The sequence below is a fragment of the Austrofundulus limnaeus genome, unplaced genomic scaffold (genome assembly GCF_001266775.1).
Source record: "Austrofundulus limnaeus strain Quisiro unplaced genomic scaffold, Austrofundulus_limnaeus-1.0 Scaffold181, whole genome shotgun sequence".
In the NCBI taxonomy this organism is placed as follows: domain Eukaryota; kingdom Metazoa; phylum Chordata; class Actinopteri; order Cyprinodontiformes; family Rivulidae; genus Austrofundulus; species Austrofundulus limnaeus.
The window spans coordinates 509,645-519,521 of NW_013952583.1; the positions used below are offsets into that span (position 1 = coordinate 509,645).

The 9,877-nt window shown below is 40.7% G+C and overlaps 2 protein-coding genes across 4 annotated transcripts in view; both read left to right on the plus strand.

Moving 5' to 3' along the window:
* mavs (mitochondrial antiviral signaling protein) overlaps nucleotides 1–7,319 on the plus strand; it is a 12,279-nt gene extending 4,960 nt beyond the window's left edge. The window contains exons 3-5 of the mRNA XM_014018020.1: nucleotides 556–736; nucleotides 2,061–2,749; nucleotides 4,847–7,319. Coding sequence (XP_013873474.1) covers nucleotides 556–736; nucleotides 2,061–2,749; nucleotides 4,847–5,518 — 1,542 coding nt within the window. The 3' untranslated portion in view covers nucleotides 5,519–7,319. The remainder of the gene's footprint in view (nucleotides 1–555; nucleotides 737–2,060; nucleotides 2,750–4,846) is intronic.
* A 591-nt stretch (nucleotides 7,320–7,910) lies between these two features.
* Nucleotides 7,911–9,877, plus strand: part of pank2 (pantothenate kinase 2) — a 10,740-nt gene continuing 8,773 nt past the window's right edge. For 2 of the 3 annotated variants that reach the window (XM_014018021.1, XM_014018022.1), the window contains exons 1-2: nucleotides 7,911–8,266; nucleotides 8,736–9,088. In XM_014018021.1, the coding sequence (XP_013873475.1) occupies nucleotides 8,059–8,266; nucleotides 8,736–9,088 (561 nt within the window). In that variant the 5' untranslated portion in view covers nucleotides 7,911–8,058. Of the gene's footprint in view, nucleotides 8,288–8,735; nucleotides 9,089–9,877 lie in introns of all 3 variants that reach the window. The other variant, XM_014018023.1, reaches the window with a different exon arrangement.

A 9,877-nucleotide genomic window follows, 5' to 3' on the forward strand; every position in this document is an offset into this window, starting at 1 on the left:
CCCCCCCCCCCCCCCCCCCCCCCCCCACACACACACACACACAAAAAAGACCCCCTCCCAAGCCACTACAATTTTGAGATGCACCTAGTAGCATGACATTTATTGGTAATAAAGACTTCTGAGTTCTGGTGCATTTGTGCGTGCGGGGGTCATTATGTTACCGCTATGCGGTGTCTGGTTTGAATACCACTTAATATACCCTATACCCTATACTACAACAGCCTTGAAATAATTGTAATTGACTGTAGGCAATGACAGATTGTTTTTATTCTTTTTTGTTAAAAATAGTAAACAAAACAACATAATCACGAAAAGAAATTTCTGCAAATGTGTTTTTAGCTTGAATAAGGACAATTAAGTATTTTATACGCTTTTCTGTTCTCACTAAACATTAATACATATGTTGTAGTGCCCAAATAATCATAAAACTCAGTTTTGTGTCAAATACCACGTTGTATTTTGCAGTATAATGTCCTCCTTCTACTGAATATATATATAAAAAAATCGATGACTATTCTGAAAATGCTCTTTTCAACCTTTTTTATTCTGTTTTAGGAAAATATACAGGCAAAAAGAGAAACTAATGGCAATTATGACGCCATGATGGTTCTCCTTGAGTGTCTTAGGAGAAGAGATAATTGGGCAGAGCAGTTCATCGAGGGCCTGGATGCTTGTGAGAACCCAAAACTTTCAGCTGAAATGAGAAAAGAATACAATGCTCTGAGAGGTGTTAACAGTAAGTCAATTTTCATTTATACAATAGATTTTTGCTAATAAAACATGTTGATTTTTTTGTATTTAGCTGATCTAAATGAAGGTGTGAAGGTTTTGGTTCATACCTCATGGACCTAAAGAAGTTGTGACTGTGGAGATCTGAGTGACTTTTTAAATTTACTGAAGAAACTGAAACTGAAAAAGCAGCATGTTAGTTTAAAGCTAMAAGTAGCAAAATTCTATCTATTAACTAAAACTACCTAAGGCAAGCTAAGGTTAAAAAAAGCTAAAGACTAGCTAAGTGCTAAAAATAGCAAAGGGCTAAAAGTAGCCAAAATGCTAGCTAAAGCCAGCAAAAAGTTAGCCAAAGGCTAAAACTAACAAAAATGGTAATGACATCTAAAAAAAAGCTACCTAAAGTTTCCAAAGAAAAAGGCTAGCTAAAAGCTAAGAGATGCACGAGACTGGTTCAATGCTAAAATTAGTAATGGTTAAGCTAAAGGTAGCACAAATACTAGCTAAAACCAGCAAAAGGTTAGCTAAAGGTTAAAGGTAACAAAATGTTAATTAGAAGTAGCAAAAAAGCTACCTAAAAGCCAAAGAAGAAAATGGCTAGCTAAAAGATGCGGGAGACTGGCTGAATTTGAAAATAAAGGGGCGAGCTAAAAGTAGCACAAATACTAGCTAAAATCAGCAAAAGGTTATCTAAAGGCTAAATGCAACAACATCCTAACTAGAAGTAGCACAAGAGCTACCTAAAAACCAAAGGAGAAAAGATGCAAGACATTGGTTAAATGCTAAAATTAGCAAATGTGTTGCTAAAAGAGCAAATGCTAGTTAAAACCAACAAAATGTTAGCTAAAGGTTGAAAGAGGCAAAAGACCTGCTAAATGCTAATGATTGCAATGATCTAGCTAAAAGTTGTATTAATGCTAGCTAAAATCAGCAAATGTTTACCAAAGGCTAAAAGTATTAAAATGCAAACTAAAAGTAGCAAAAGGCTAAGCATAGGCTAAGTTAGAAAAAAGCCTAACTGAAAGCGAAGAGTAGCATAAGAAGACCGAATGGAGCAAACATGCAGAAGCAGAGTTCAGAGAGCCATGTTTCTGAAGAAATTATAGGGATTTTTTATTGATTATTTTTAGAAAAATAATTTATAAAGGTAAAATATTTTTGTAAGTATAAAAGTTACAAAAGCCAAAGATCATAGCACACATCTCCTGAATGAGATGAATATTTTATACAGAAGTACCAGTTGTTAGGTTGCTAAAACATATGGACAATGAAGAACAGTCATGAATGCTGAGTCAAGAGTCACTGAAATCTGATCATTTGTTTTCTCCTAGATCCTGGTCCTGTTCGCGCTCCATCAAATGTTGTCAGGGCACATGTTCATCAAGCACCAGATGCCAGTCAGCTGCCTGCTCCAGAGAGCGAAGAAAACAGTCAAGCTGCTGTGGCGCCCCCAGAAGAAACTCCTCCAGCTACTCAAGAACGAGCCGCTCTGGCCCCACCCTTTCAAACYTCTGAATCCTCACCTGAGCCTGTCCCTGAACCTCCAGTGTCAACGGAGAAGGAAGCTCCTCTTCCATCGACACCTCCGCCATCCCCAGAGATCCCACATGCTCACGCAGCAAAGGCCCCGCAGCTGCAGGAGATCCTGCACTTTCACCAGGAGCCAGAGGAAAACTCTGAATCAAGTATTCAAGTCATCCCTGGAGACACCAGTCTAATCCCAGACGAGGTGAATTCAGGAAACGAAGAGGCTGCTGTCAGTGTTTCTACTCCTCCTAAACAGCGCCGTCCAGTCTCAACCAAAGGAGGAGACACTTCACCGTCTGCAGATTATTTCCACACAGCAGTTAGCACAAAGCTGCCACACAGCCCGGCTGCTCCTCAGATGAGCTTAGATGGATCTTCTGTCCCGACGAGGACACCAGAGAAGCCCCCGGTCCAGGACACCACTCCTCCGGTCAACAAAGTACCTGCTGCTGCTCTGCTGCCAGAGGAGCCTCCTGAACCTGCAGCTACACAGGTGAACAGCAGCTTGTATTCACTATAAACCTAAATTTAGAGAAAAATAAAACAATTACAAACTGCTAGATGATTTTCTGTACTACACTTCTTCATATTCACTGTGGTTGATCAAGTTTGCTTGAAGTCAGTCACAACTGTTTTTCCGAACTTTGCTGGTTTATCGCTACAGTTCTTGTAAAACGTCTTTCATTCTCTTGAATCGCTGGCAGGTGTGTCTGTTTGGCAGCTGCATGTGACAAGCAGCCACATGCTTCTACTACATGACCAAACAAAACAAACTATAAAAACATTGTTCTGCAGCAGAGGTGTCAGAAGTATTCACTTTCATTAATTAAAGGGCAGAGCCTCAGTTGATATAAACATCCAAGATAATTTAAGATCCACAGCCCTTCAAGGCCACGTAAGGGAGAGCTGAATCTGTAATCACAGTTGTTTGGAAACAGAGAAAAATGTTTTCGGTAATCATTTTCCATGTGCCTTAATGTCCGCTGGTACGTCCAATGTGGCGACTCCAATCAGAAATTTAGTGTGGGCAATCCCGCCAAGCCAAGCTATCAACTTCTCCAGGATCAGTTCCATCTCGCCAGCGAATTCCAGGGACCACAGCTGGCCCACGACCCTCAGCAAGAACCGCTCGCAGACCGAGTCCCAGCTCGCTCAGTGCGTGAGTCTGAGTGCTGAAAGCACGGCAATCCTTCATATTGGTCAGGCAGCCAGGAAATGGCCTGGATAGCCACTGACTCAGTTTTGCAGAACACCAGGAGACCACCAAGCCAATCTGTAGAAATCCAGTGATCAGAATCCAAATAGTTGACCCAGCTGATCAGAGGTCCCACCTTTGACGTGTCCTCCCATGGAAGAAAATTTGTTCCAAGATTTCATTAAGAGACCAGCTAAACAAATACAAAAAAAGAAAAATATAGTTTCTGGTTTCAGATGAAAATGTAAAGAAGGCTCCAAGCAGCAAAGAAGGGAAGATAAGGGAAGGCAGGAGAGAGGGAAAAGATGTCCTACTACTCCAAGAGCAGAAGCAAACAAGTAAAAAATAAAATAAAGTGTATGTTTAGTACTTTTAATTAGGGATGCACGATATATCGGCATTCATATCGGTATCAGCCGATATCGGCCCGATATGTAAAACTGGGCCGATATTAATGTCCGATATTGATTTCCCAATTTTTAGCTTTAGTTTCTGTTTTGGGAGGGGAGACGGTTGGTTGAGAGTCGTCTGTTTGATCATGATAGTGACATTGACGCTGCACTTCCAGGGAATATAACTGAAGCAGAGCCATGTCAGAGGTTTGGTTCTTTATTTATGGTATCCAAAAAAAAACAAGTGTGTTTGTGTGTATATGTATAATATAATTTGTGTGTTTGTGTAATATCGGTAAATATCGGTTATCGGTCATAACAGCAATAATTAAATTGGATATCGATATCGGCTGAAATTTTCATATCGGTGCATCCCTACTTTTAGTACTTGTCTGATGAAACTTGCAAAAATGCAATTATAAGGACTGATACTGGAGCTAAATTCAAATTATTAATGCTTTTTATTCATTTACGTTTTTCTAATAATACAGAATTTTGTGAAGTTATACGGTGAAACAACTACTGAAGTGATGTGGTATAAGGTGTATCACCATGGTCACCCATACGTCTTCTGTAGACTACACCGTCTCATTTCACAGCCGTTCATGCCATGAACAGCCTACAGCGAAGGTGGGCCTCGGTCTATGTCAGCTGCAGCCCATAAACAGCCAAAATGTAAATGTTGAAATTTTTAGGATGCACTAGGTGTTTCAGCTGCATGTATCTCTGCCATGGTTGTCTTCATACTAAGCTACATAGTTCTGGAGGGGTTGTGGAATGATTTTTCAGTTGGTTGTAGTAAGGAGCCTCGACCACTAGATGTCGCTGGGTATTACACTTTGTTCCTTTAAGTAAAGTATTTCCTTGACACCTCTGTTCTGCAGCAGTGGCCTTTTGTTGAAGCTTTTTTCACTAATCTTCCTATTATAAAAGTGCAATGAAGGGTTTTATGACAAGAATTTTTTGTTAAAAAAAATAAACCTGTCGTCGTATTCTCCTGCAGATTGTTAGGAGCAGCCCGCGGACGGGACGTGCAGCTACAGCCTCTCGTCCTGGTGGAATGAGCGCCCCTCGCGCTGATGATGACTATGAAACTGTGTGCCTGAGCAAGCCCAACCAACTCATCAGCTTTCAACCAGAAAATTCTGCCGGTCCCCCTGTCCAGGCGTCCAACTCGCACGTTGCGCCTTACTCCGGTAACAGTGGACGACTGGAAATAAGCGAGTCTTTGTCCGACACGCTGATCCCAACCTCGCTGTGCCAAGAGAACGGCACCACTCCTAATTCGAACGAACCTGAGGAGAACCATTATGAATCTCCAAATCAGACCATGGAGGAGGTGCTGGAGAATGTGGTGCACGTATCGGAGACGCCGTCGATCCCTAACCTGGATGGTCAAACTATGGTACCACAAACAAACAGTGAAAGATCTGTTAAGAGCACCTCTGAAACACCAGTATTCACTAATGCTGCTAATTCTAATCTGTCGAGTTTAAACCACCCCCACCCCCACAGCGAGAGCAACAACCCCTCTGAGCCAAAATCGCTGCAGAGTTCAGAGGAAAAGATTGCTCCGTGCAACAATCCTTGTCAGTCAAGTAATGCAAAGTACTTTCTGGTGGCTGCAGGAGTGGGTATCTGTGCACTGCTGATGGTATGGAAGTTCAAAAAATAAAAGTATTTATCACCTATAATGAAAGGGAAGCTAATGCTTTAAGATAACTTAACTAGGAGGTTATGGTGCCTTATTGTGTCAATGTACAAATATGGGACAAAGCATCACCTTAACCCATTTGCTGTTTTTGGGTCAAAATAATCCCAGAAAGTTCAGTTTCTCTGTTTTATTACTGACACCTTGAGGTCATTTTGACTCRAGGGCAGCAGGAGGGTTAATAATTACTCCTAGTAACAATTGCTCAGGCCTGTGATCATGCCACTGTTTCAGGATTAGTTGCAAGGTTTTTCTGCGTTTTATGTTTTTATCAATACATAGCTTTGACCTTTCAAGACTAATTGTAGCACATTGATTTTAGCTGAACCATTTWATGGAAATGAGTTAAGATTGGTTAAGGTTGTGTATGCACTCGCTGCAAATGTGGGGTTTTAAAGGTTACCACGACTCTGTAGTTGAGTGCTTGACTGTTTTCTTTTTGTACGATTGAGGATGGTAGCTGTGAGAGCAGTACGTGGATAACTTGGACTTTGTTGAATGTGGATTATAGATGAATAGGTTTCAGCAGCATATCACATTGAAATCATTTTTGTTGTTGATACTGTGGGTAAGAAGGCTAAATTATGGCTAGTGTCTTTTATATTTATTTGTACATAGACCTACGTATTATTAAAAAACTGAATTAAAATAGCTCAAAGCACAATTGACATCCTAAATCACTGAAATAGATAAACACTGTAATGGCCACATATTACCTTGCTGTACACCATGTCATCAGTCCAAAAGTGCATAAAATAGGCTTATTTTATTGGCAAAATGCCAACCCAGAGCAGTACAGTGTTGAAATCATTCTGGACCAGTGCATAACTACACTTTAAGTACTTCACATTATCTACTTAGTCTGACCAGATATGCTCGACTAAGTTTAGTTTTTTTCCCCTCTGATACTCGTGGTTTGCTGCCACGTCAGTAGTAACCAAGAGCACTAGTAGCACCTACCAAGATGGTGGCAGAAAGCTTGCCTCTTTAGCATAGACTGATTGGTCATACCAATGTTTTTCTGTTTTTGTGCCCTGACTTTTAAGCAATCGAAGAATCAAGTAAACCCTGAAAAAGTCAGTTTAATTTTTCTCAAGATTTTTTGGCCATAATTGACTGTGATGTTTGTAACTCTTCGTGCCATTGGCTGATTCAGTTTAGACATTTGACAATGACTTCTAACAGTTTGTGAAATGCAACAAAATATAAAAATGTCTATTATACAAACATTTTAAATGTATAAACTGCACATTATGCTAACATCTTGCCTTAAAGCCATTTTGATCTGCCTGCTCATTATGTACTTCTGTCTGGTATTTAGTGCATTTTATTTTACTTTATTGTTTTTTTTTTTTTGCCAGATTATTATTCAGTTGATTTTCTTTTCATTTGTCCTGTTATTAAGGTGTTAGTTTTCTTAAGTGTAAAAACAACTTGTTGACACAAGGAATGCTCTGAATAAGATTCGTGATAAACATTTTTCACATGTACAAGCACAAATGAGCTGTGATAAAATGTATTAATCATGGGAATTCAGTTTTATCCGTCTTTAACTATGCACTTCAACATTACCATAAATAAAAATAAGATTTTAAAAATTTATTTGTGTGAGTGTTCAGAAAATTTCACAGATGTCTTTAAATTTGGCGTGGTAGTAACTGAGAGTCACAACACATACTGTATGCTTTATTGCAAATATGTGAAGTTTTTCTGTTATTTCAAATTAAAATGTACGTTGCAAAATAAGCAATGAATTTAATACAAATGTGTTGTCTGCAAAAATTTGTTTACACGCACAGTTTAGCACGGTTTAGTAATCCATGCTCTCAGTTTCTGCAATCCGTGCGCACAGTTTCTGCAATCCGTGCGCACAGTTTCTGCAATCCGTGCGCACAGTTTCTGCAATCCGTGCGCACAGTTTAGTAATCCGTAAGCACGGATTTCCGGTGGCTGTTTTTTTTTTCTCACCATTGACCCCCGCAGGCTCCGTAAGACCCTGTCCTTCACTGTGCTTCGTACAAGGATCAGTCAAGGGAAACTATTGAGCGGAGCTGCTTAGGAAGGCGAGGGCCAGGCTAGAAATGAATARTTCAAGTAAAAAACGCATCATTTTATTGTTTGAATCTAAATACAGGTGTGTTTATATGCAAAGAGAAAATATTTAAATATTGTTTTACACGTAACCCCTTTTTAAAGCATTAAACAAACTACAGTTTGATTCCCAATAAATATTAGCTGTTTTTATTTTTGCTCTACTTTTGAAGTCCAACCTTGTCTTGCGTGCTTGTTCTCTGATTGGTTCTATATTCCGTCAATCATCTATTAGCTCCACCCACTTTCTCTCTGACAGCGAACACAAAAAGGACGTGTGCAGCTCAGCCATTTAAGATACCTGTTAGCGCGCTAATTGCTTGTCTCTTACGACTTGGTTTGTATTTTCTTCCATTGGCGTTTAAATAATTATTTGAAGTATACATAATATATGTAGTTAACCGGTGAATCCAATGGCGTTTAATGGCCATCAATGCGACGATGACATTGTCGACGAAACGCCCTCGAAGCTGCCGAGGTGCAACCAGGAGATGCCCGGTCACTTCAAAAACGAGCCCCAAAACGAGGCGACCGCGGCGGATGGAAGAGCGACGTGCGAGCGGCGGACATCCAACTCGACGCCGAGGCATCGGAAAGACTCGGTTAAGAAGACGAGGCCGCGTAGGTGTTAACGCCGCTGGGGTGTGTTTACACATAAAGGGGTTGTTGCTTATCATGTGTACGCTATAAGGCGTTCCCACTCGGTGCTTGAATGGGTGTGGAGAAAATTCCGTATTTGGTTATTTTGTTACCTAAAAACATTAATATATAATTCGCTGTTTTTACACCTAAAACGCACGGTGAATTTGGCAGTGCAGTGGCATGTGTTATTTTATCGATGGCAGTAAATATAGCCACAATCTGTTTTTGCAACAAGATGGCGTTCGCAGTACACACTGTACTCTTGTCTCCTGCTYGTAAAGAAGCTGCTCACTATTGTGTAGGTCATATTTAAAGCATCATCCGTAATTGTTCCTACTGTGGCTAAATGTGTTTTATTACCACTGCACATGCATATATATTTATAATTGCAGTTGTGATTGGCTTTCTGCATATGATTTTTCCCCCCAACACACACACACTCACACAGCATTTCCTTGGTTTGGAATGGACATCGGTGGCACCCTGGTGAAGCTTGTGTACTTTGAGCCCAAAGACATCACAGCAGAGGAAGAACAGGAGGAGGTGGAGAACCTGAAGAGCATCCGGCGCTATCTGACTTCCAACACGGCCTACGGCACGACCGGCATCAGGGATGTGCACCTGGAGCTGCAGGACCTGACGCTGTGTGGCAGGAAAGGCAACCTGCACTTCATCCGCTTCCCCACGCACGACCTCCCCGTCTTCTTACAAATGGTCCGCAACAAGCACTTCTCCAGCCTCCACACCACCCTCTGCGCCACAGGAGGGGGGGCGTACAAGTTTGAGTCTGACTTCCGCACGGTGGGTCTTCTGCTTTGCCTTTTTTTGGATTAGTGTTTAGATGTAATATTCAGATAATTGTGTGGTTTATTGCATGATGGTGCTGCATGAAGGGTAACTGTGCAACACCATCACGCACCATTGTTCAAATACTAATCTGAAATGTGCCACCATTAGTTGAGAAATGAATGCAGGTCATTTTTCTGAATAGCATATTTTTTTCTTCAAGCGTTTACTTTGATAAAAAATAGCTGAAAAGCCAAGCCTGTTTTTAACAACATTGTTGTAGTTGCACCAAACTATTCAGCTGCTGTAGACATCCAAGACATACAGTCGGGTTGGGCTCAGTCAATTCTTTAGCCAATAACGGTTAATAGATGACAATTCCACTTGACTCTAAATCAGTTACCCTGTGTTTTAAAACTACACTTAAACATCATCAAACTCATTTCTTCATTCTAACAGTAGGGATGTTGACGTTTCGTCAGCAGCTGCTGCCATTTTCTTCCCAAACTGCTGTGACCAGATTTTGCGAGGCTGCTCGGTGTGTTTGCTTGTAATTTCCTCCTGCTTCGTTATTTCTACGAATTTCAACAAATCGGGCTGCCGTCAGGTAGTTAGCTACAGCCTCGTCTTTGAGTTTTTAATTTTTGTTGATGCGTTTTGAAGAGACAATTTTTTGAAGAGGATCGAAGTAAATCACCTGAGTTTTTCTATCGACCCCTTAAAGAGATAAGCTGCAATGAAGAACATTATTTTATCTGCCCTTGACGTCGAAGTATGTTTTTTTTTATCCGGAACAGCTCTTGT